At 37.8% G+C, this 27,292-nt stretch overlaps 1 protein-coding gene across 8 annotated transcripts in view; it reads left to right on the top strand.

Annotated features, from left to right (window-relative positions):
- The window catches only part of TEC (tec protein tyrosine kinase), a 116,531-nt gene that overhangs the window by 26,937 nt on the left and 62,302 nt on the right, over positions 1-27,292 (top strand). For 4 of the 8 annotated variants that reach the window (XM_027836512.1, XM_027836513.1, XM_027836507.1 and 1 more), the window contains exons 2-4: positions 3,139-3,191; positions 4,400-4,483; positions 22,313-22,500. In XM_027836512.1, coding sequence (XP_027692313.1) covers positions 4,480-4,483; positions 22,313-22,500 — 192 coding nt within the window. In that variant the 5' untranslated portion in view covers positions 3,139-3,191; positions 4,400-4,479. Of the gene's footprint in view, positions 1-3,138; positions 3,192-4,399; positions 4,484-18,746; positions 18,854-22,312; positions 22,501-27,292 lie in introns of all 8 variants that reach the window. The other 4 variants (XM_027836509.1, XM_027836510.1, XM_027836511.1 and 1 more) reach the window with 3 other exon arrangements.

Raw genomic sequence — 27,292 nt, 5'->3', positions numbered from 1 at the left:
CAAGGTGGGGGGTGTGGGGGTTGGCATACTTCAGGCTCTCCCTCTACCACTATGATTCAGGAATCTCTCCTCTTTTGAGGTTTCACTCAACCCATATCTATGACCCAATCAAAATTCTCGTAGTTGTTGTCTACTGACCTGCTTTTCAACTCACAGTCTTTCCTCTTCAACTTCTGCCTTATACTAGGGAACTTCAACATACATATTGATACTCCCTCAAACACCCTAACCTCCCAGTTCCTCAGCTTACTGATTTTAAATGACCTATTCTTCCACTTCATCTCAGCTACACACAGAGATAATCATACCTTTCATCTTGTCATCATCTCTAGATATACTATGAATTCTGAAATTTCCTTGTCTGATCAGTCTGTTGTCATTCCACCTCTTTCTTCTCTACCTTGTAATCCCAAACCCTATTCTTAGCCCTCACTGTGACCTCCAATCACTCAACCCCTCTTCTTTCCCAGGGCATTCATTACCCCTGCTCTAGCAACAATCTCCTTTTGCCATCTTGACCCCTTGGTAAACAGGCATCTCTACACTGTCCTCTTCTTTTGGCTCCCTTGCCCCCTTATTTTGTCACTGATCTTGCCCTGCCAAGCATCAATGTTGGATTACTCCTACTATCTGCTGCCTTAACCCTTACTCATATACTACTGAATGAAGTTGGAAAATATCACTAAATTCGCTGATGGGGCCACTACAGATTCACGTTACATCATCTCAACTGGACACTCACTACTGCAAGACAATCCTTTTACAATTCCCTAAATAACTTATGATTTCACTCAACACAATGTCTTTTCCATATTTTTTCATCCCTCCTTAAGTCTCTCAAGGCTCCCTCTTTCCCCACCCTCTTAGCTGAGAACTTTGCCTGATAACTCAAGGAAAACATTGGAGCCTATTTGTCCAGAGCTCCTCTCTTTCTTATTCTCATTATTTAGGGGCCTTCTGCCCCCGTCGCCTCTACCCATTTCTCAAATAAGGAGGTGGCCCTTCTCCTTGATAGGGCCTGATCCTTCAACATCCATAAATGATACTTTTTCATTCCAGATGCTCTCACTTATCTTTAGTCTTTCCCTGTTTGCTAATTGCTTTACTGCTGCCCTTGTTTAATCAAAACTCTCGTTTAATCTAAACATCCCCACTAGTAATCATCTCATATCTCTCCTCCCTTCTGTCACTAAAGTCCTTAAAAAGGCCATCTACTCTTGAGCAGTCTGATTCCTTTCCTCCTACTCTTTTTAACTCTCTACAATCTGTTTTCTGACCTCATTATTCAACTGAAATTTCTCTCTCGGGAATGACCAATAATCTTTTGTTTGCCATACCTAATGGCCTTTCCTCAATCCTCCTCCTTCCTGACTTCTCTTCAGCCCTGGACACTGTGGATCACTCTCTCTTCCTTCATACTCTCTTCTCTCTAGGTTTCAATAGCACTACTCTGTCTTGGTTCTCTTCCTACTTGTCTGACTGTTCCTTCTCAATCTCCTTTGCTTGATCTTTCTTCAGTTCACTCCTTAATAACTGTGGGTGACCCCCAGGACTCTGTACTAGGCTCTCTTCTCTCTCAATTTTATCTCACTCAGTCATCTCATCAGCTCCCATGGATTCAATTATCATCTTTATGCTGATGATTCTCAGATCTGTTTATCCAGCTCTAACCTCCAAATTCACATTTCCGACTGCCTGTTGTACATTTCAAACCGGATGACCAGTGTACATATTAAACTCAATGTGTCCAAAATGGAACTCATCACCTTGACTGTCAAATCATTTCCTCTTCCTGACTTTCCAATTACTATGGAAAATACCACCACCTTCCTAGTCTACCAGGCTCTCAACCAAGGTGTCATCCTTGACTCTATTCTCTCCCACCCCCCCATATCCAATCTGTTGTCAAATCTTGTCGATTTTACTTTGTAATATCTCTCATCTATGTTCCCCTCTCTTTTCAGATAAAGCCAACTAACTACCCTGGTGCAGGCCTTCATCACCTTATATCTGGACTATTGTAGCTCCTTTTGATTAGTTCCTTGCTCAAGTCTCTCCCTACTCCAGCCCATCCCCCTATGAGCTGTCAAATTAATCTTCTTATAAAGCTTAGGTCTGACCATGTGGACCTCTCCCCTTCCCCCACCCCTGCGCCTCTATAGACTGTCACCTCCAGGATCAAGTATAAAATCCTGTTTTTGACATTCAAAGCCTTTTATAGCTTCCCTCTCCTGATTTTCTATCTCACTCTTCTCATCTTATCTCTTTAGTCTATTTTTGTGACATATTTGAGTTGAAAGACACGTTATCACTTAAATCTGCTTTTGTTCATGTTATTTGTGAAGTCTGTAACTTTTGTTACAGATAATTGTTAGGAGTATGGGCAAGGTAAGGGGGCTGGTATGGATGACCTTCCTCAGTCTTCTGTATCACAAAAGGAATATAATAGAAAATCTTTTAGTTCAGGCTGTTTTGTATTAAGATTTCAGAAGCGATACGACGTCTTTCTTCAGTTCAACTTCCTTCTGCTTGGACTCTGACCTCAAGTGTTGGTTTTGATGTTGATTCTTGGTCATCTCTTTCTGAGGTTCTTCATCCTCACTGCCCTGTCTGCATGTTTCAGTTTGACACCTTGCTGGACTGGAGAGAGAGAGAGAGAGAGAGAGAGTAGTTGGGTGAGCTTCACGAACAGTTATCAATGGGAAATTCAACCTGGGAGAAAGAGTGGAAATAAGGAGATGAGAGAAGTGAAAATGTTGCATTAGGCCATGGATTTATTTTTAGCCACTAGAAACCACATACAGTATTCCTGCTTTGAGGATAGGCGGAAGTATTGTATTACATTATTATAAGACTGTGCTGATGTTATAGAACAAAGGACTGTCTTGTAACATGACATAGTAGATAGAGTGCTGGATATGGAATCAGGAGACCAGGATACAAACACTACCTCTGACATTTACTAGCTCTGTGACCGTGAACAAATCCCTTAACCTCTCCGGGGTCTCAGTTTCCTCATCTGTAAAATGACAAAAATAATAGTCACACTACCTACCCTGCGATTGTTGTGAAGAAAGCATTTTGCAAATTTTGCAAATTCACTATATAAATGTGAATTATTATTGTCATTATCTACAGGATGGAATGAAATGAAGTTGGTGACTGGTTTGGAGCAGTGGCAGTGGTTTGAGGTAGGGAGGCCCTTTTAGCTGTCTCTTGCTATTTCTTTTCTTTTTACTTCTCTTTGTGTCTTCTTGGCCCACAAAGACCAAAGTGGTAGATGAGGACAGAGTCTGGTTAGGGATGGTGGTGGAACTCTCCAACTTCCCTTCTTAAAAAAAAATCATCTTATGAACTGGGCAATAAGCAGCCTGGAATGGAAGAATCATGTTCATACCTCTCTAGATTTATATATTTATACATACATGTACATAAAATTTATAAATAATATATTATACCTACATATATTATAAAATATAATCATGTTGTATAGTTAATATAAGATTTATTTAATATAAATTATTATGTTATTACAATATATGACATACCATTATAATAATTTATCATAAATAATTTATTTTATGTGATTATAATATACAATCTGTATACACATACATATACAACACACATATATGCACATACATATGTGTGTATATATGTGTATGTGTGTATATACATATGTGTATGTGTGTGTATATACATATGTGTATGTGTGTGTATATACATATGTGTGTGTGTCTGTATGTGTGTGTATACACATACATGCATACATACAGAGAGAGAGAGTTGTAGATTCTTTGGGGTAGTGGAAAGAGGACCAGCCTAGTTTTTAGGAAACCCAGCATCTAATTTTGGCTCCACCACTAACTTCCCCAGTGAATAAGCAAATTTCCCTCTCTGAGCCTCAGTGTTCTCATTTGTAAAATAAAGGGGTTGGACTGGATGCTGTGAGGTCCCTTCCAGCTGTTATAGTCTAAGATCTTTCAATAAAAATAATTCAGAAAAACTGTAGTAAAGGAACAAAATATTGAGAGTTTGAGGACTTGCTACCTTGATATCTTTCCAAATGACTCTTTTTCCTGAGTTTGGGTGCTTAATCTCACTCAACATGAAGAGCATTCTATTCCTTAAATGCAGAGAAAACAGAAAAAAAGAGTCAATGCAGGATGTTTCTATGTAAAAGCCTTCTTTTTGTTGGTCATTGTTTTTCTCTGAATCAGTCAGAAACAGGAAGAGAAATGTTTTTCAGATAAAGAGTATACGTTAAGCTCTTGGAACGCTGTTGCTTGTCTAAAAGCTACACTCTCACATAATAAGTTTGCAATCTCGGGAAATGAAACCTAGTAACTTGCTTTTGCTCATAGTTTATTGATTGATTAGCATCTATGTTTTACTTAAGGCATTTGATATTGTGGTGGACGTGGAGTCGGGAAGACCTGTGTTCAGATCCTGTCTCAGACACTCCCTAGCTATGCGACGATGGGTAAGTCACTTAAATTGTAAACCTCAGATTACTTATCTGTAAAACAGACAGGTTAATACTTGTATTTAGCTTCCAGGATATAGGATATATGTATTATAACCTCAAATGAGATAAAAAGCCTATTGTAAACTATAAAGTGATATATAAATGTCAGTTATTAACTTACGCTTGCCTCTGCTGCTTAATTTCCTTTTTACAAAAGGGAGATAAATGCTTAAATTGAAAGTAAGTACTGGAGAAGGAGAGGCAGGGTGGTATAGGAGAAATAACACTTAAGTTTGAGTCATAGAATCCAAGTTCAAATTTCATCTGTGCCACTTACTTGCTGTGTGATTGAGGGCAGGTCACTTATTCTCTCTGGGTCCAAGTTTCCAGTAGAATGAGGGGTTTGGACCACATGCCTTGTTGTTCTAGAGCTATGATCCTATTATCACACATTGCCAATTAATGTATCAGCTTGGCTTTTTCCACTATTATGGGAGTACTTTAAGGCATGCAGGTCAGTATGGACAAAACATACCCTATAAAGATAGATGTTGGGGAGGAGGAAACTGACTTAAAAAATATCTTGTCATGGAGATCGGAAACTCTTGCTGGACCTGTGCTTTTCTCATCTCTGACTCCTCTGAACTTTGGACTTGTAATTTGATTCTTTAGTTTATTATGTTCCTTGAACTTACTCTCTCCCTAGTAAAACTACGTCATTTCTTTTATGCCTTCCCTATTTCCCAGTTTTGAATGGCAATGAATGACTCTATGGGCGTAGATCCATTGATAGTGGAAAACCTTGGCTATGACCGCTAGCGTGGTTTCACAGCACAGTTTTGACTGGCCCTAGACAATTTATTATCAATCTATGTTTTATGGTCATCTTACTGTAAGAGAATTATATTGTTGATGTCACTCAACACTAGGCCATCTCTGATGAATCTGAATGTGCTGTCTTGCTCAAATCATTTTCTTATTTATTTATTCATTTATTTTAATGTTTTTTTCTTTTAAATATTAATTTCCTCCCCTCTCCCACTTACTGAGAAGGCAAAGAATATTTCAATTGTACATAAGAAATCACGTAAGACATTTCCATATTAGCCATATTGTAAAACAAAGCAAAAATAAAAAAATAAAACAAGTGAGAAAATAATACTTCAATTGGTTAGCATTTTTTTCATCATGAGTCTTTTGGAATTGCCTTGGATCATTGTATTGATCAATATAGTCAAGTCTCTCACAGTTGTTCATCATTACAATATTGTTGTTATTGTGCACAATGATCTCTTGGTACTTTTCACTTCATTTTGTATTAGTTCATATAGGTCTTGCCATGTTTTTCTGAAACCACCGCTCTTGCCATTTCTTATAGCGCCATAGTACTCCATCACAATCATATGCCACAACTTGTTCAGCCATTCCCTAATTGATGAGTATTCCTTCAAATTCTAATTCTATACCACCACAAAAAAGCTGCTATAAATAGTTTTGTACATATAGGTTCTTTTCCTTTTCCTTTGATCTTTTTGGGACACAGACCTGAGGATATGAAGTTTTTGCGCATAATTCCAGATTGTTTTCCAGAATGATTGGACCAGTTCACTACTCCACCAACATTTCATTAATGTATGTATTTTTCCTCATCCCCTCCAGCATTTGTCATTTCTGGTAGGTCTGAGGTGGTACTTCAGAGATGTTTTAATTTGCTTTTCTCTAATTAATAATGATTTAGAGCATTTTTTCATATGGATAACTTTGATTTCTTTTTCTGAAATCTGCCTGTTTGTATCCTTTGACCATTTATCAATTGGGGAATGGTTCTTATGTTTATAAATTTGACTCCATTCCCTATATATTTGAGAAATGAGGACTTTATCAGAGAAACTTGCTGTAAAATTTTTTGAAATTACTTCATTGTCTCTGTTATCTTTTAGCAAAATGTAGTTTCCCTCTTTTAATAGGTCTATTTGCTTTTGCTTTATCTGAGATTATGATTGCTACCCCTGCCTTTTTTACTTCAGTTGAAGAATAATAGATTCTGCTTTAGCCCTTTATTTTAACTCTATGGGTGAATTTCTGTTTGAAGTGTGTCTCTTTTATGTAACATATTGTTGGATTCTGGTTTCTAATCCATTATTCTATCTGCTTCTGTTTTATGGGTTACCTCATCCAATTCACATTCATAGTTATGATGACTGTTTATTTCCCCCCATCCTACTATCTTCTGTTTATCCTTTTCTCTCTCTTTTTATCTTGTCCCTTTTCAAAAGTCTGTTTTGCTTCTGACCACTGCTTCCCTTAATCCACTCTCCCTTTTATCATTCCCCCATATATATATATATTTTGTGAGGCAGTTGGGGTTAAGTGACTTGCCCAGAGTCACACAGCTAGTGAGTGTTATGTGTCTGAGGCTGGATTTGAACTTGGGTCCTCCTGACTTCAGAGCTGGTGCTCTATCAACTGTGCCACCTAGCTACCCCTCAATTTCCCACTTCTATGCCCAAATGAATATATATATGTATGTATATATATATATAATATATATATAATATATTATATATATATACATATATGTATATTCTGCCCTCTGAAACAATTCCAATGAGAGTGTGGTTCAAACATTGTCCATCGTCCTCTTCCCCCCATTTCCCTGCGACTATGAAAGCTCTTCCTTGTTTGCCTCTTTTATGTGAAAAAATATTTCCCCATTCTACCTCTTCCTTCTTCCTTCTCCCAGTGCATCTCTCTTTCTCAACCCTACATTTTTTTTTGCAAGATGCTCCCAACATAATCGACTCATACCTGTGTTCTCTGTCTATGTAGACTCCTTCTAACTGCCCTAAAAATGATTAAGTTCTTAGAAGTTACATGTAGCTTCTTTCCATATAAGAATTACTGTAAACAGTTCAACTTTATTGAGTCCCTTATGATTACACTTTCATGTTTACCTTTTTATGATTCTCATGAGTCTTCTCTTTGAATGTCAGATTTTCTATTTAGATCTGGTCTTTTCATCAGGAATGCTTGGAAGCCCTCTATTTCATTAATTATCCATTTTTTCCCCTAAAGGATCATACTGATAGGTGATTCTTGGTTGCAATCCTAGCCTCTTTGCCTTCCAAAATGTCAGCTTCCAAGTCCTCTGCTTTTTTAATGTGGAAGCTGCTAAATTCTGACTGTTGCTCCACAGTATTTGAATTGTTACTTTCTGGCTGCGTGTTACATTTTAACCTTGACCTGGGAGCTCTGGAATTTGGTTGTAATATTCCTGGGAGTTTTTTTCCTTTTGGGATCTTTCAGGAGGTGATTGGTGGATGATTTCAATTTCTGTTTTATCCTCTAGATCTAAGATATCATGACATTTTTTCTTGATAATTTCTTGAAATATGATGTGTAAGCTCTTTTTTTGATCATGGGTTTCAGGTCGTCCAATAATTTTTTTTTTTTTTTATGTCTACGCAATGGGGTTAAGTTACTTACCTAGGATCACATAGCTAGTAAGAGTCAAGTGTCTGAGGCTGTAGTCTAATATTTTTTTTTATGAATAGTTGGTTTATTGCAACAGTTACATTTTGAAACACTTGCATCAGCCACAACCGATAATTACATCAGGAATAGACAGCGCACACAGTCAAATATATAAAATTTTCTTTTATATTTGATTAACACTGATCAGCAAGCAGATTCGGTCCATAGTTAGTTTTGATTCATTTACTGTGTCAACCCAAGCTTCTTCTTCAGAGGCTCTGGCATCTCAGGTGGAGGAGGATGGGGAAGTCTGAAATAGACTTACATAGGGTCATAGATGAACCATTATAGTGCAGTCAGGATACCAATCATGGTGATACAGGTAAAGAACCCCTTCTATACACATTTGAATCCTAGCCTTTGGAGGCATGGTCCAACAATTCTTAAGTGATCTCTCATTGACTTACAAGTTCAATTGTTTTTTTGATGAGATAGTTGTTTTCTTCTATTTTTTCTTCTTTTTACTTTGTTTTATTGCTTTTTGATTTCTCAGAGTCATTAGCTTCCACTTGCCCAGTGCCCAGTATTTTTTATACCTCTTTGCCAAGCTATTAATTCTCTTTTCATGACTTTCTTATATCACTCACATTTCTTTTTCCAATTTTTCCTCTACCACTGTTATCTGGGCTTGGGTCCAGTTAGCATATTTCTTTGAGACTTTGCTTGTGACTGTTTTTACATTACAGTTATCCCTTACACATTGCAGGAACTAGGGGGTAAGTGCCCACCCTTGTAATCTAGAAAATCTGCATAAAATGTTTTGGTCCTCTCTTTGTACAAGAGAAGAAATCTTAATTTTTTCTTTTATGAAGTGTAAAATTTAGGTTAAATATTTGGTCATAGGCTCTGTGTCATCTGGTGGACTTTGCATGTCCCTGTGGCTTCCACAAAACTCCCCCATTTAATTTCTTATGCTGACCTGTGACATATCGAAACCATGATGGGGAAAGTTGCGATGTGGAAGAGATAACTGTATTCTAAGTTTCTGTCTTTGTCTTCCCTGCTGCTGAAGTAGATTTTTATGGTCAAGTCCCTTTCTTGTTGTTTGTTCATGTTCCCAGCCCATTTCTTGACTTTGTAGTTTATGTTGACGTTGGACTGTCCTCACCCAGGCGTGGGTAGACACTGTGTCAAGCTTCAGGCTTTCTCATGCTGCTGTTTTCAGAGTTATTTTTGGTGGTGGTGGGTTCTTAAATTTTTGGTGCTTCCTAAATGGTGTTATCCTGGGAGATATGTGTGGTCACTGCTCTCCTGCTTTGTGTTCTGGTCTTTACCCAGGAAGGGCCCCTGCTGCCCTGCAGCTCCTAGTACTAGTGCTCCTCTTGGCCCCAGAACTTTGACCAGGGCTCCTTGTGACTGATCACAAACGTTCCTTTTTTTTTTTTTTTTTTTTTGGCTAGGCAACAGGGTTAAGTGACTTGCCCAGGGTCACACAGCTAGTAAGTGTTAAGTGTAAGTACTAGTTACTAGTACTAGTAACTAGTTACTAGTAAGTTACTAGTTACTAGTAATGTTACTAGTAAGCTAGTAAGTATCTGAGGCCGGATTTGAGCTCATTTCCTTCTGACTCCAGGGCCAGTGCTTTATCCACTGTGCCACCTAGCTGCTCCTTTTTGTTTTGTTTTGTTTTTTTGGCTAGGCAATGGGGTTAAATGACTTGCCCAGGGTCACACAGATAGTAAGTTGTCTTAGGTTGGATAAATGTGTCTTTCTGAACTTTTGTTGGCTTGCTGCTCCAAAATTTGATTTGAGGAATTATTTTAAAGTTGTTTGAAGAGGAATGTTGGGGGAGAATTCTGAATAAATAAGAGAGAGCATTATAGGATATAAAGTAGATAATTTTTATTAAATTTAAAAGGTTTTATACAAATAAAACTAATATAACCAAGATTAGAAGTAAAGCAAAAAATTGGTGGGGGTAATTTCTAACCAGTTTCTTAACTAAAGGCCTCATATCCCAAATATATAGAGAACTTTGTCAAATTTATAAGAATATGTAATTTCCCAGTTGATTAATGGTCAAAGGATACGAACAGTCAGTTTTTGAAGAAACCAAAGGTATATATAGTCATATGAAAAAATGCTCTAAATCATGATTGATTGGAGAAATTCTAGTTAAAACAACTCTGAGGTACCATCGCACCTCTATTAGATTGGCTAAAATGATAGAAGGTGAAAATGACAAATGCTGGAGGGGATGTAGAAAAAATTGGGACACTAATAATACATTGTTGATAGAATTGTGAACTGATCCAATCATTTTGGAGAGCAATTTGGAATTATGCCTAAAGAGTTATAAAGCTGTGTATATCCTTTGACCCAGTAATACCAATATTAGGTCTCTCTCTCAAGGTGATCAGGAAAAAAGTAAAAGAACCTTTACATTCTAAAATATTTATAGCAGCTCCCTTTGTGGTGACAAGGAAATTGGAAATTGAGAGGACAAGGGCATTGGAAGTTGAGAGGATCTACCAACTGGGGAATAGCTGAATGAGTTGTGGTATATGATTGTGATAGAATTCTGCTATGCTGTAAGAAATGACGAAGAAGTGAGTTTTGGAAAAACATGGAAGGACTTACAGGAAATAACTCATAGTGAAATGACTAGGACCAAAGCTAGGCAGCTCAGTGGATAGAACACCAGGCATGGAGTCAGGAAGACAGATCTTCTTGAGTTTAAATCAGACCTCAGGTAACTTACTAGCTGAGTGACCCTGGGGAAGTCACTTAATCCTGTTTGCCTCAGTCTCCTCATCTGTAAAATAAGCTATTGAAGAAAATGGCAAACCACTCCAGTATCTTTACTCAGAAAACCCAAATGGGGTTTTGAATCATGAAGAGTTTGACATGACCAAAAACCAACTGAACAACTAGAGGCATTGTATACAGTAACAGCAATATTCTTTGAGGAATAACTTTGAATGACTAAGCTGTTCTAAGTGTTATAGTTACTCAAATCAACTAGGAAGGACTTATGAAGGAAAATGCTATCTACCTCCATAGAGAGAGAACAGGTGTATGAAAGTATATATTGTATGGTTCCACATATGTATCTATATCAAACATTGGCCTTCTCTAATGCAGGGTTGGAAGGATGGAGGGAGACAACTCAAAATATAACCAAAAACAAGTAAATAGTTCTTAGGGTCTCTTTTTGGTCATTGACCATAGAAGGTGTGAAAATCTATTTTTGACTGTTTCTGAGAGTGGTTAATTTACCTGTGGGTCTGGGTGAACAAAAAATCAGTGGCATGGTGTTTCATGTTCTTTAGTCCAGATCTGAGTTGGACAAGAATTCTCTCTACAACATTCTATATATGTGGACATTTAGGCTGTTTTGGAAGGCTTACAGAGATGGGGAGATCACTAACACATGCACAGGAAGTCTAGTCCACTTTTTAGTCATTTTAATTGTTTGGAAGTTGTTCCTTATATTAAGGAAAAATTCGTGTCTCTTCAGCTTCCACTCATTACTACCAGTTTGTCTTGCTGGGGCCAACCAAGATAAGATTAATCCCCCTTTTAAATGGAAGCCATTTGTTTACTTGAAGGCAGTTTTCATATAATACCCAAGTCTTTTCATCTCTGGACTAAACATGCCAAGTTTTTCAAATGATCCCCGTTAAGGTGTGATTTTTGAATCTTCCCACCATCCTGGATGCTTTCTTCTAGAAAAGGGCTTCAGCCAGCTTGTGAATATCTTTCTTTAAATGTGGAATTGAGAATGTAACAAATCTTGTACTTGATTGGTTGACATTTTTAACCCAAGCATAGGACTTTGCATTTATTCCTATTAGATTTCATCTTTTTAGACTTGGCTCCTCATTCTACTTAGTCAAGATTTTGGGGTTTTGGAACCCAATTCTATTATCCAGTGTATTAGCTATCCAGTATTCACAGAAATTAAAGCTAAGACCTTGGAGACCATCTGGCCTAGCTGTCCCAGGCCCCCCCCCCCCCACCTTTTTTTTTCTTTTTTTAACAAATGAGGAAATTGTAGCTAAGAGGCTAAATGATTTGCTCAAGGTCCACATAGGTACTAATTAGTAGAGCTGAGCTTTGAACTGATACCAATCCAGTATTCTTTCCACCATACTGCGTTCCCTTTAATTTAGTGTTGTTGATAAATTTGATAAGCAAGCATCTGAACAGGGTCAAGGACAAAAGCCTATGCTACTTGCTAAGGGCAGCTAGATGGTCCAGGGGATAGAACTTTGGGCCTGGAATCAGGAAGATATGATTTCAAATACTGCCTCAGACACTTACTAGTGTGACCTTGGGTAAGTCACTTAACCTCTATTTGCTTTAGTTTTCTCAACCCCAAAATGGGGATAATAATAGCATCTACCTCCCAGGGTTCTTGTGAAGATCAAATGAGATAATATTTGCAAAGTGCTTAGCACAGTTCCTGGCACATGATAGACACTTTATAAATGATAGTTATTATTATTACTTCACTAAGGATTTGGCATCATATTGACAATAATCAGTTAATCAACATTCTTTGGGTCAGGTCATTCAACTAGATACAAAACCACTTCTTTCTCCTATTTTCTTGTTCACAGTTCTTCGTCTTGTTTACAAGGATATTATGGTAGATTTTGTGAAGTCTTTTGCTGAAATTCACCTATACTATGCCTATGACCTTTCTCTGGTATACCAGTTTAGTACCTTTATAAAAAGAAGGAAATGAGGTTAGTCTAGTAAGATTTATTCTTGATGAACCCATGCTGGCTTTTAGTGAGCCTTGCTTCCTTTTTAATATTCTCAAAAGATGTTCCTTTAATAATGTGTTCAAGAATTTTGATGAAAATCAAAGTCAAGCTCCCTCTTTTCCTTTTTTCAAAATTTAGACTTTTGCTCATTTCTAGTCCTGCAGTTCGTCTATTCGTCACACTTTTTCAACGATCACCAACTGAAACTTGGTCATCATACCAGTCTCTTTTACTAAGTTTGATTTAGTTGATCTGGACCTGATGACTTGAAACTCTTTCAGGGTAGCTAAGTAGTTTCACATCATCTCATTTATCTTGGGTTTCAACTTCCTTTGTTATGTATTTCCTAGTTTGAAGATCATTTGGTAGAGAAAGCAGAAGCAAAATGGAGTAGTTTTAGATTCTATTACCTTTTAACATTGTCCTATTGGCCTCGAATAGTTGGCTGATTGATTCCTGCTTGATTCCAACTTCCTTTGGCACTAAAGATGATCATTTCCCTCACTCTCTTCAATCTTGCCACTGACCAAGTCAAGTCAAGGCCAGAAGCATTTATTAAGTACCATTTACTACGTGCTAGGCACTGAACTCAGGGCGAAGGACACAAAGAAAGACAAAATCAGCCCCTTCTCCGAAGCTGCCTTTCCTAATCCCCCCTCCACCTCCTACTGCTAGTGCCTTCATTCTGAGATTACCTCCCCATTTACACTGTATGTATCTTGTATGTACATAATTGTCATCTTCCCCATTAGGATATAAAACCCTCGAGGGCAGGGACTGTGTTTCTGCCTTTATCCGTGGCACTTAGCCCAGTGCCTAGCACATAACAAGTATTTAACAAATGCCTATTGACAGACTGACTACTACCCCCCTCCCCCATCTAGAGGCCATTGGGATGGTCTGGATCTGAGAGTGTACTAATAACCATTGTTCTACCTGGCCTTCCAATAAGTTATAAAACTACAGGGAGGCACTGGGGTACAAAGGAAAGAGCATTGACTTTGAAGTCACAAACCTAGGTTCAAATCCTGCCTTTGATACTTATTACCTTTGTGACTTTGGACAAATTATTTAATCTTTCTGGGCCTCAGTTTCCTCATTTATAAAATCAGGGGGGCAAATGCGTGTATGAGATGATCTCTGAGATTCCTTTCAGCTCCAGATCACTGATTCCCATGATCCTATGCCTTTTTTCCCATTACCCCTAAGGTTAATTTAGTGACCTTCTGATTTTTGCTTTGTTCTATCCTTGAAGGGATTATTAATATTATCAATGTGGATACTTCTTCCAGCAATGGAAATTACATCTAATCTATACCTTTTCCTTCTTTGAGCCTGTTATCCCTGTCTGTCCCTAAATCTTTCACCTTTAATATGTTGAGAATTTCTTCTAGGTTTCTAGACTCTGGGTACTAGTGAAACACATCATACATCCATCTATTAACCTTCACTCTCGCTATATGACTATGACTGGCCTGCCTCCTTTTTTTTTTCTTTCTCATACATATCTTTGGTAGTGTCTTTTATGCCTTTTTCTTATGTACAGTTCTCCACTGGTAGTATGTTGCAGCCTATTTTCACCCTCTTCTCCATTGCCCTTTAGGTGAACTGCAGTTTAAGGTTTTGGAGTTATAGTAGTCTGTGATTCACAGCCAGATAATATCACAGAACGATACTGATGTTAAAAAAGATAGGCCTTTGTTTCAAGGAGAAATTTAAGGTTATTAAAAACCCTATGCAATTTTCCAAAGCTATCTACCGTACTCACACCCTCCATTTAATTCTAGGCTCATTTCATTGTTCATCCATAGCGTCCATCTGGGAGAGATGTATTGACATATTCACTTTTCATTAGAGCAAACAGGGTCTAGCCTTTGTAGATAGTTTAGCAATGTTTTTGCTAAAGTATCTCATATTATGGTGAAGAAGATGTAGGTGGACTCAGAATTGGTCAAATGACTAGGCTCAAATAATATTCATTAATGGTTCAGTGTCAACTGAACCCATGGGCTGAGTGGTAGGAGATCTCCGGTGAAATATCCCAGGGATTTGTGTTTGGCACTTTGTTAGAGGAAAGGTTGCTGTGTATGGAGTCAGAGGACCTGAATTTAATTCAGTCTTTGATGCTTTACTCTCTTTGTGACCTTGGGTAAGTCACTTCCAGGGCCTCAAGTTTCCTCGTTTGTAAGAGGTGTTAGACTAGATGACCTCTGATATTCCTTCTGATTCTGGATTTATGATTCTATCATAAATTGGACTTCAATAAAGGCGCAGATGTGTGCTTGCCAAGCTGCCACATGACACAAAGCTGGGAGAGATAGCTGGAGGCAGCTAGGTGTTGTAGTGGATACAGTAGTGAACTTGGAATTAAACAAGACTTGAATTTGAATTCCGAGTCAGCTTATTAGCTGTGTGACAATGGACAAGCCGCTTAACCTCTCTAGACCTGTTTACTCATCTGTAAAATGGGAATAAGCACTTCACAAACCCTACAGCGCTATATAAATGCATTGTTGGCATTACTGTTAATATTGTTAGCTGACACACCGGCTGATGGAATCAGGATCTAAAAGCATCTCACAGGAAAGATGAAGATTTGGGAAGACATTTCTAATAGTGAGGGCTGATTAGAGTGAGTTCCTGGGAAAGGCAGTCATGTATCCTTTTGTAAAGGGTTCATAGAATTTCAAATTAAGAAGGAACATCAGAGGTCATTTAGTTTAACACACTCACCTTATATATGAGGGAGTTGCAGCTCAGAGGTTAAATATTTAATGCTCTGTGTGTCAATCGCTTAACTGCTGTGAGCCTCAGTTTCCTCATCTTGTAAAATAGAGTTAATAATACCTTCAGTACCTACCTTGTAAGGTTGTTACAATGATCAAATGAGACAATGACTATAAGGTTCTTGTAAACTTAAAAGCATTGTGTAGATACTAGCTGTTATTATTTTTTGTCCTAGACAATTTGCTATAGCTTTATTAAAAATAGGGAGATTAACCTTAAATAAACTCTGAACCTTCCTTCTTGCTCTTTGATGTTTTGAGATTCTATACAGTTAAAAGTGACCTTCAAGGGCTATGGGAATATACTAATGTACTCTTATAGCATTCTATACAGGAAGGCATCATTACATATAAAATTGATGCATTCTTGAAAAGTTGTTCAGAAAATCAATTTCTATACATGAAATCCGTTTTTTGATGGCTTTTAATTGTAAAATTGGAGATATATTCTCATGGGAAGATTATTGGTCTGAAGGTAATAAGGTCAGTTTTAATAATGTGGTATCTTTCAAAGTCATCTAAGGGAATAATGATCAATTTTGACTAAAACATTAATACTAAAAACAGGTTTTTCATCTATATAATGAGGGGGTTGGATATCCAAGTTCCTTTTCTGCTCTGTGTCTTTTAATGATTCTAGGTCAACAAAATACAAATTCAAAGGAGCTGGCCCTTTTATTATGTTGATAAATAGAGCTGAAAGGAAAAAATAGTGACATGAACTGAACAGAAAATATTACATCATAATGTCACTTGGTTCTCTCACTGATATGTGGATTCAGTTGCCTAGCATTTGGGAAGTTGCCTGCAGGATTAAAAGTCTTCCTAAAGGAAAGGGACAGGTTTATCACAGCTGAAGGGGGGAGGTAATAATATACCCAGGGTAACGCTTCAAAAAGCAACTGTAAATGAACCAATAGGGTAGGCTATTTAAGAGTAAATGAAGTAATGGGATATGAAACATCTTCACAGAATCAAAGTGAAAGGAAGTATCTTAGAGACCATCTGGATCAACTCATACCTGAACAAGAATTCTCTCTACAGTGTAACTCCCACGGTCATCTAGTCCAGTGCTTCTTAAACTGTGGGTAGCTACTCCATATGGGGTGGAGGAAAATTTGGCAACAATAAAAGGTTTCTGAATGTGCAACAACTAAAAATTAATTCAAAATCAAACATGTAATGAATCGGAGGTGTTTCTGGCAGCACTTGCCCTATGTTGCATTGGGCAACTTCACTGCAGCCTTGGTTCTGAACATAAAGTACATGCACATGCCCTCAAGCCATGCAATGCCAACTGCAAACTGCTGAAAAGCTAAAAGGGGTCAGGGGTTGTGAGTAGAAAAGGTTTAAGAAGCCCTGACATAGTCTTTCCTAAAGACTTTCTGTAAGATGTGACCCTCTGGATTTCTAGGCAACTCAACCCACTTTTGGATAACTCCAATTATTAGGAAGTTTTTTTCTATATCAAGCCTCAATTACTTCTATCTGCTTTTCCTTAGGTATGCCCTATGGAGCCCAGTTAATTCCTTTCTACATATAACAGTTCTTCAAATACTTGTAAACAGTCTTTCCTAAGTCTTCTCTAGGCTTAATATCCTCTTCAGACACACTGAAACTTGACTCTAGCATAGCGATATCATTTTGGTCCTCTTTGAGAACGAAGGGCAAGAAGCAACCAATATGGGATGAACTCAAGATCCTTCATCTTCATGGTTCCCCTTTCAAGCATATCAATGCCCTTTCTGAAATGTGGTCCAAGGTCTGAACACAGTAGCTTAGATATATTCCAGGAGAAGCCACTCATCTTAGACACCATACCTCTTTTAATGAAGCAAAAGTTTAAATTTCCCCATTGCATTGTAAACTCTTTGACAGCAAAAACTGTTTTTTCCCCCAACACTTATCACAGTGTTTGGTACATAGCAGACACTTAATGCTTGTTGATTTGAATTCATTTTTTGGCTGTCATATTGTACTGTTGACTCATATTGAGTCCTCTAAAAAATCCTTGATTTTTTTGACCCAGTTCATCAAATTAGTTTTGATCCAGTGTTGTCTTATCAATATCTTTCTGAGTTTTTATTCCATTATCTAGTATTTTTGCCATCTTTCTCAGCATTGTTTCATCCACATTTGATAAGCGATATCATCTGGTAATTATCCACTTCATTGTCTTAAGCAACAGTGGAGTAACCAGAGATCCTTTGGACACTCCACTGAAGGCCTTCTGCCAAGTTAACAAGTTTTCTTAAAGGTAGGGCTGGAGGAATCCAAAAGTTTCTGAGTTGCCCCTTGTAGGTGGCTAGCAGCCCCTGATCTCTCCTCTGCTCACAGACCCTACACCACCACCTTCAGAGAGACAAAGTGATGTAGTGGATAGAGCACTTAGCTTGGAGTCAGGAAATTGATAAACTGAGATGCTTCCTAGCTATGTAATCTTGGGCAAATTACTTAATTTTTCTTTGCCTTAGTTTCCTTATCCATAAAATGGGAATGATAATATCACCTACATCCATAAGGTTGTTATAAAGGTCAAATGACATTTAAAACACTCTTCAGTCTTCAAGATGCTTATAAAAATGTCAGCTATTACAGTTATTGCTTGGGCTCCCTTGTAGCTTCCTGCTTCGTCCCTGTAAAGATGAAATTTAAAATTTCCAATTTTATTAGTTTCTGAGGAATTCCTTCATTCTCATGTAGCTTCCCTCTAGGTCTCTGATTTTTAGATTTACCTTTCTAAGTGGTAATGTCCTGTATACTATGGCCACCTACAATTTTCCTCCTAGTCATTTCAGGTTGACCAGTTATGGAGTGATTACACATTCTTGGTTAGGTTGCCTTATGTTGAATACATGAAGAGACAGGTCAATAGATTAAAACATTATTGGACTGATTTGAGTCAGTCTGTTTGGATAATTCACACATATGAGGTTTTGTTGTCCAAAATATAATTGGTGCCAAAAGAGACCACTTAAAATTAATCCACTTTAAAAAAGAGACCTTCCTTTCATGGTAAATAGTAGGGGGAAAATTTTGATTGGGCCTTTATCTTACAAAGTGAAGTTAAAAATCATGAAAATAAGTTCATTTTATCTAATATTTAACACAATTTTTGTCTTATTGTAACTATATGGTAATTTAAAGAAATGAACACAGGATGGATCAGTTATTGATTTTTTTGGCATAATTTTTTGTAATAGGACAATATGACATTCTTAACCACACATTTGACTTTTGCAGTAGAATAATGAAAAGGGTTGTTGGAAAAATCAACGAGAGACTGACCAAGAGACAAAACGCTGACACGATGGGTGGAGAGATGCTAATCACAAGTTGTTAGTTCATTAGTGAGTATTTTCAGGTTATGGTGATTTTTGCTTCTTTATGGGAACTCATAGGGAGCCAAAATGGCATAGTAGATGAATATTTGGATTTGGAGTCAGAAAAACCTGGGTTCAAGTTCTAGCTCTGGCATATACTGACTGTATGACTCTGGGTATATCAAATAACTTCTTAGTGCCCCAGGCAACTATCCAGGACTGTAAGTTATATGATTTTTTGTAAATCTACTTCCTTAGAGAGAGTTTTCTCACCAGGAAAATTGATAGAGCAATAAAGTCACAGGTTTAGACTCAAACCAAAACTCCTAACTGTAGGGACTCTGATAATGAATCCTTGGATACCAAGGACCCCCAAACATTTTAAAGAGCTGCTTCATTATCAGGGTTCTCATTTTCCCTTCCGGTTGACATCATGCCAACTTAAAACACTAGCACTTAAATCCTCTTGAGTAATCTTATACTAAATGACTGTACTGATGATACAACAAAATAATGATGTGCTTCCATCACTTTGTGATGCTGTATCATTACAGCTACCTCAGCATGACACATAGCTGTGATGCTCCAGAGGAGTCTGAACACTTTAGTTGGGTTGCTGTTGGTGACAGATCCACAGTACCTGAATTGGTTCTGTTGATTGGGAATGGGCAGCGCTTTTAGTTAAGAACAAGTCTGATGGCCAGTCAGAGGAAGGTGGTTTCACTCTAAATCAATATGGAGCTGTAGGATATATCGGAAGAACCCATTTCTCTTTGGAGAATGATAGTAACCTATTGGCATTTACAACTTGGGGAAACTTTAGATCTTCTCCTTCTTTCCTCAAAATGGACATCTTTGTGTATGGGGACATGCTTGCTCCTGGTCTTTTTTATTCCCCATCATAGGCTGCTTTCTACCTTGAGTACAACCTTCCACCGTGGACACAGTGAGACAGAATATCCCTTGTGCTACTTCAGTATACCTATACCATTTCTATTAATCAGTCAACATTTATTAAGAACCTGCTATGTGACAGGCACTGTGCTGAGTGTTGGAGATACATAAAGAGGCAAAAGAAAGCCCCTGCCCTCTAGGAGTTAAAAGCTAATGGAGGAGCTTGCAATCTGATTTTAGATACAAGCCTTCTGCAAACTTGGGAAACCTGCTTCTCACTAAGCTAATTTCCTTCTAGACATTACTTGTTGCATTTCTGTCTCATACTATATTCATATTCTTCTGTGATTCTTCAATAGGTTTCAGCTCATAATGATAATAATAGCTATCTTCTGTTTACCTTTGCATCTGTAGAAAAATTCCAAGAATATTATTTGTCAACTGCTGTCAGTTTCTTAAAGAATGGCATTATATTCTATAAGAAACAAGGGAGATGTCTCCAGACCTGACTATCCCTCAAAACTGATTTTCTTTATATTTTTATTGATATTCTTTGGTTTTATATTTTATATGAAAAGACTTACATGAATTGATATAAAATGATACAAAGTAAGCAGAGCCAGGAAAATTACCTATATATTCCCTAATATGTTCCACCTCCTCCTCCCTGTTTCCAGGGATCTGTCTCTTATAACAAAGAATAAAAAAATGTTAATCAAAATTAACCAATATATTCCATACCCATAGTCCTCCACCTCTGTCCAGAAAGCAGAAGTGGTTGATATAAGCTAAGAGTGGTGGCAGTCCAAGAGTACAGGAAAAGATTTTCAGTGTGGAAATTCTTTTCTTTTCTTCAAAAATGCCTGGGTCTGGAAAGAGGACAGGCTAGAATAGAAGGTAGATTAATTAATTCACTTAATTCAGTTGCATTTATTGAATTCCATCTATGTAGGAGATACTCTGCTAGGGTGCTAATTGTCAGATGATCATAATTTCATTCTTTGTCAAGGGTTCTTAACTTGGGGGTTCATTAACTTTTTTTGAAGTACCTCTAATCATATTTTAGTTTTTTCCGATTACATATAAAAACAATTTTTAAACATTTGTTTTTTTAAATTTTGAGTTCCAGATGCTGTCACCTCCCCTTTCCCTGAGATGACAAGCAACTTAAAATAGGTTATACATGTGCAATCATGTAAAACATATTTCCATTTTAGTCATGTTGTGAAAGAAAATACAGACCAAAAAAAGGAAAAATACAGAAAGTAAAAAATAGTATGCTTAGATCTGCATTTAGACTCTCATCAGTTCTTTCTCTGGAGGTGGATAGCATTTTTCATCATAAGTCCTTTAGAATTGTCTTGGATCTTTGTATTGCTGAAAATAGCTAAGTCATTCACAATTGATTATCGTATAATATTTCTGCGTGTACAATGTTCTCCTGGTTCTGCTCACTTCACTTTGCATCAGTTCATGTAAGTCTTTCCAGGTTTTTCTGAAACCATCCTGCTTGTCATTTTTTATAGCACAATAGTATTCTATTACATTCATATACTACAACTTGTTTAACCATTCCCCAATTGATGGGCCTCAATTTCCAATTTTTTGCCCTCACAAAAAGAACTGCTATAAATATTTTTGTGCACATAAGTCCCTTTCCTTTTTTAAAATCTCTTTGGGATACAAACCTAGTAGTGGTATTGCTGGGTCAAAGGGTATGCACAGTTTTATAGCCCTATGGACATAAGTTCCAAATTGTTCTCCAGAATGGCCAGATCAATTCACCATTCCACCAACAGTGTATTTGTGTCCCAATTTTCCCACATCCCCTCCAACATTTGTCATTTTCCTTTTCTGTCAGAAGAGCCAATGTAATAAGGGTGAGGTGTTATCTCAAAGTTGTTTTAATTTGCATTTTTCTAATCAATAGTGATTTAGAGCATCATTAACTTGTTTTTGTTTGTTTGTTTGTTTGCTTTTTTTGGTGAGGCAATCAGAGTTAAGTGACTGTCACACAGCTAGTAAGTTTCAAGTGTCTGAGGCAGGATTTGAACTCAGGTCCTCCTGACTCCAAGGCCGGAGCTATATCTACTGTGCCACCTAGCTGCCCCTATTAACTTGTTTTTTAAAAATATTTTGATAATTATTTTCTTTTTAATCCAAGCATTTTATTTTATGTATTTAATCATTTTATTCTGAGAAGGGGCTTCACCAGATGGCTAAAGAGATCCATGATACAAAATAAGGTTAAGAACCCCTGATCTCTATAGCTGCCCTAAGATCTGTCTTCTGTGTCCATAAGAGATCTCAAATCTCAGTTGCTTTCATATATGACCTATTCTTTTCTCTCTCCTTCCAACATATTAAACAGCCCTTTATTCAAACTGAGATGTAATTAGACTTGCAGTTTTTTGTGAAGAGAAATAAAGATAACTTTCAGAGTGAAAGTAGATGAGTACTCTAAATCTAATGTAGGCATGAAATGTTAAACTTGAGATTACTGCTTTCCTTAGTTTATGGTAGGGAGAAAGTCAATTTTACCAGAAATCCTGGAAGCATAACTTTTTTCAATTTTCTGTTTTCTCTATTTAGAAGATTGGATTTTCAATGGCAGAAAAAAGAGGAGTAATCCGATGACCGAGATGAATTATAACACTCTTCTTGAAGAGATTCTTATTAAAAGGTCACAACAGAGGAAGAAGACTTCTCCTTTAAACTACAAAGAAAGGCTTTTTGTACTAACAAAATCTGTGTTGACTTACTACGAAGGCCGAGCAGAGGTAGGAGACAATCAGCATATCCTCTGTCTTTTCCTGTATTGGTGATTATTGTTCTGTCAAACTCTCAGTGGATAGAGAGCTGGCCTAGAAGTCAGAAGGACCCGGGTTCCAGTCCTGCCTCTGACACACAATGCCTACGTGACCCTGGGTAAGTCACATAGTATCTCCATATTCCAGGTAACTCTCTAAGTCTAGAAGATGCAAGTGTGAATTGATGGAGGAAATTCTTCACCAGGAACTCCCTTATGAAATTAAATAGATGTGTTAATAAAAAATTCCAGTCTCAAATTTTTTTGAATAGGTTTCAGCCATGACAGTGTTTTACTCAAGTCTGTTGCATTGTTCCATTAAATAAAACTCTTATACCAATTCAAGCCATCAAGTAATTTATTACATGCTTGTGTGCTGTATGGGGCTTTCATAGAATACTACTTTATTCATCATGACACTCTTTAATGCACGTTAATTGTTAGCGTTTTGATCATTATAACCTACTATTTGTGCACTGTTAAAGGAAGATTTCTCAAATATGAATGGTCACTGAAGGTACAATGAATTGTTTACGTCGACCTGTAAAACAGGGTCTGCAACCTTTTTTGTGGCGATGAGCTAAGTTGCGTCTTACCTGAAGCTCATATTAACCTGAAGGCAATGGGGAAGCCCTACCTACCATTATGCCATAGGGAAGAGGGTGTGGCAGTAAGTACTGGCATTTCAAGTACTTTGGTTTTTGGCCATCTCTTTCACCCCACTGGAAAGGCCCATGGAAAAGTACTCTAGTGGCCCTACACCCCTCCTCTTCCAAAAATTCTGTCCCTTCCCTCTGCCTATGTCATCCAGAGGCAACTTCAGATTTGCATTACTATCATTGCTTTTGTAAACTGGATTACCCTAGAAGGTGATTTCCAGTTGCCTCATAGTGATCAGGTATAGTATGATATTAAATTGGTAAATGCAATTTTTAGTTAAACAGAATTTTTTACAAAGTGATACTCCTCATCTCCTTTCATCATCCTCACTCCTGCTTCTCTTAACCCATTAACTAAAAGAAAGTAATACTACTTACTTGCTATTTATATTGTGTATGCATGTTTTTAAATTGCGTAATCCAAGCCTAGGTGATCAACCATTCAGCCAAGCTGTTTCCTCACAATCTGGTATTGCAAAGTTAGTGTTCCATTTTCTTAATATTAGTAAGTTTTTAATCTTGTATTTGCCCTTATAGGACTGACTTTTTATCACATGGTTACTGATTAGCTCACATTTTTGCATCATTAAGTGAGTTTAAAAAGGATCTTACTGGCAATCTACATGGTCAGTTTTATGTTATTCCTATCAACAGATCTTAGATTATACTTCAAAGAACACCAGAGAATTCATAACCAGTGTTGTTTAGCTCTTACAAAAGCTGTTTAGGTAGGGACAGTCCAACCCTTTAGCTTGTATTGAGATGTTCGGGAGTTGGGGCTGAGGTCATTGAAGAGAAAGGAATTAATACTGGAAACAGCTAGGTGATGCAGAAGTTAAGAGTGCTTGACTTGGAGCCAGGAAGACCAGAGTTCAAATCCCACCTCAGGCATTGACTAGCTGTGTGACCCTCGGTAAGTCGATTAACTCAATTGACCCTTAGTTTTCTCATCTGAGGTTGGGCTAATAAGACAGTGATGATATTAGCAGCTACTTCACAGGGTTACTGTGAGGATCAAATAATAGATCATATGTCAGAGTGCTTTGTAAACTTTAGAACACCATAGATGTGTTACCTGTATGTTTCAGAAAGCAGGAACAGAATGGAACTGCTGCTCTGCTGCTGTTGTTATTTATCCTTCATTCTGGAAGAGGGCCATGACATCAGGGAGATGATGCCACGACATGCAAGTGAATTGGATTTGAGTGAGGGAGGGCTGTGCAAAGTCACCAGCTCCGCTTTCTCCTCCGGAGCCATCTGGGTTCAGTGGCCAGATATAGATCAGCATGACTAGAATTGGCCCCTGGAGCTTCTGCTAGCTTTGACATGAATAACATGCAAATCTGCATCTGTGGGTTTTTATACAACCACACAATAACTGAGCTGCTGAATGGCTTTTGGGGTTAAGTCTGCAAAACTGCCCCTTCGAAGGAGCAGAGGGCAAAAAGATTGAGAGGTGAAGGCTAAAGTGGGGAATGGTGATGGAAACATTAAAAGAATACAGAGTGAGAAAACACTGATGCATCAGTACTAATTATGTTTTTCTCAGTTAGATGGTGAGGTGGAAAGAGCAACGGAAGTCAGGAGAATTGGGTTTTTAGGCCTGGTTTTGCCAACAACTTGCTGAATGACTTTGTACTAGTTTCCTCACTAATAAAGTGAAGGGTTTAGACCAAGAGTGGGGAACCTGCGGCCTTGAGGCCACATGTGGTCTTCTAGGTCCTTGGGTGCGGCCTTTTGACTGAATCCAAGTTTTACAGAACAAATCCTTTTATTAAGGGGATTTGTTCTGTGAAGTCTGGGTTCAGTGGAAGGGCCACACTGGAGACCTCACAGCCACAGGTTCCCCACCCCTGCATTAGACTATCCCTAGGGTTGCTTCCACATCTAAGGTTTGATTTTAGTTGAACAGAAATAGGCCAACTTTGCTATTATTATTATTATCATCATCATATTAACAATAATAGCTTATTGCTTAAGTACAATTTCATGGTTGACAATAACATTTGACAGTAGAATCTTTGATTCCCATCTGTATAGCCGACAAGTCTAGCCAGAGGATGAGTGTGATTGTGAGCACTATCTCATCATGTCCTTTGTACCCTGGGAATACTCAGATTCCCATGGGATTCCTTAGTCTGAGGTTGAGCTGGATAGGCCCCCTGCTGCTTCAGTAAGTTTGTTCTTGGGCGCACTCAGAAAAACTACAGAGGGCAGGAGGTCAGGGCTGAGATTTCAAGGGGCTCCCAGTGGTTCTTTGGTGGGGCAGGTTTGATCTGGAGTGGATTAGCATCTGTTTCCTCCATTATCCCCCTGCTCCATAAATTAGATGGATGATCTCTAGATCGTCTTTCCTGAATCTGATGGCTGTTTAGTTCACACCTGTAGTCTTGGTGACTTTTTACTCCACACCCCCCACCCAAAAAATAATTAATAGTGAATGTAGGATCAAAGACACATTGAGATCATAGATTTACAGCTGGAAGAGACCTTAAACGTCATGTAGACCAGTGCTATCAAACTTGAATAGAAATGGTTTGCTAAAGCATACATAAGGATCCCTTCAGGCAGCGTATTGACTTTAGAAAACCATTTGTCAGCATGATCTGTGTTCTATTGTATTTTTATTTGTTTTGTTAAATATTTCTCAGTCATATTTTAATTTGGTTAGCCCCAAGTTGTGGTCTGACTAAACTTCCATTTTATGTATAAGGAAGCTGAGGTCTTGGAAGCTTAAAGTGATTTAACCCAAAGTCACATAGCTAGCATGAAGCAGAGCAGAGATCTGAACTCAGGTCTAAAAATTTTTTTGTTCTGCTTGTTTCATGTTTTTAGATGTCATTTCTGGATGTGACATTCCCTACCCCACCCAACAGTGACTCTTTCTTTGTGACGAAGACAGTGCAGCAGAACACATTAATAATAGCAAATCACATGTAGCTTATGCTACATTCCTCAACTGTAGACCCCTCCCTATCTAGAGAAAGATGGAATTGCCTTTCATCATTTCTCCTCTCTGAAGTACATTAGGCATTAGAATGAAGTTTTCAGCTTTCTTTTCCTGTTTTCTTTATTTGCGTTGTTGGAGTCATTGTACAGGTTGTGGATGTCTTGTTTTTGCATTGCTTAAATTTCCTCCCGTGTCCTTTCCTCTTCCTCTCCCCCTTACAAGAGAGCCATTCTGCGTAACAAAGAACTTTGTTTAAAGCAAAAAGAAAAAGAGAAAAAAAATAAGCCGAGTCAATTAATCCGGTGAACAAATTTGTACAATGTTCTACATCTGAGATTTCAAGGGGTTCCTAGTGGTTCTTTGGTGGGGCAGGATTGACCTGGAGTGAATTATCCCATCAATTGGGGAATGGCTGAACAAGTTGTGGTATGTGAATGTAATGGAATACTATTGTGCTATAAAAAATGATGAGCAAGCAGACTTAAGAAAAATCTGCAAAGACTTGTATGGACTGATGCTGAGTGAAGTGAGCAGAACCAGGAGAACATTGTACACAGTAACAGCCACGTTGTTCGATGACTGACTTTGATAGCGTTAGCTCTTCTCAGCAATGCAAGTGAATGTTGAAGACTAAAAATGAATTAATTAATTAAAAAAAAAAAAAGAAAATGCCCATAGTTGGGAAATGGGAGAGTCTTGTTTGTGGAACAATTGAGACGAGTATCATTGGATCTCAGAGTAGGTGAAATGGGATGTAAAGAGTAAGAAGACTGAAAAAGCAGGAGGGAACTAGATTCCAAAGGGCTTTAAAGCCCAGAGGATTTTATATTTGATCCTGAAGGTGATAGAGTCACTGGAGTTGAGTGGAAGTTGGGGTGGGGGAGAGACTTGAATGAATAGAAGGCTGTTACAGTAGCCCAGATGTGAGGTAATGAAGGTAATGATGACAGTGTCTTTCAGCTCTGATAATCTATAATTCCCTGTTTAGTTGCTGTAGAAAAGAAAAATAATCTCAATTTCACCATTCTGTGAAAAGTACCCTAACTCTCATTCTAATTTATTATCTCCACTTGCTAAATGAGATGCTTGGTACTCTAAGGAAGTCACTTACTCTTTTGGAATCTTAGTTTCCTTGTTTTCTAAATAGGCTAGCA

The sequence above is a fragment of the Vombatus ursinus genome, unplaced genomic scaffold, assembly GCF_900497805.2.
Source record: "Vombatus ursinus unplaced genomic scaffold, bare-nosed wombat genome assembly UNPS02014818.1, whole genome shotgun sequence".
Lineage (NCBI taxonomy): Eukaryota > Metazoa > Chordata > Mammalia > Diprotodontia > Vombatidae > Vombatus > Vombatus ursinus.
Note: the sequence above shows the minus strand (reverse complement) of the source record. Positions and strands in the feature narration are given on the sequence as shown.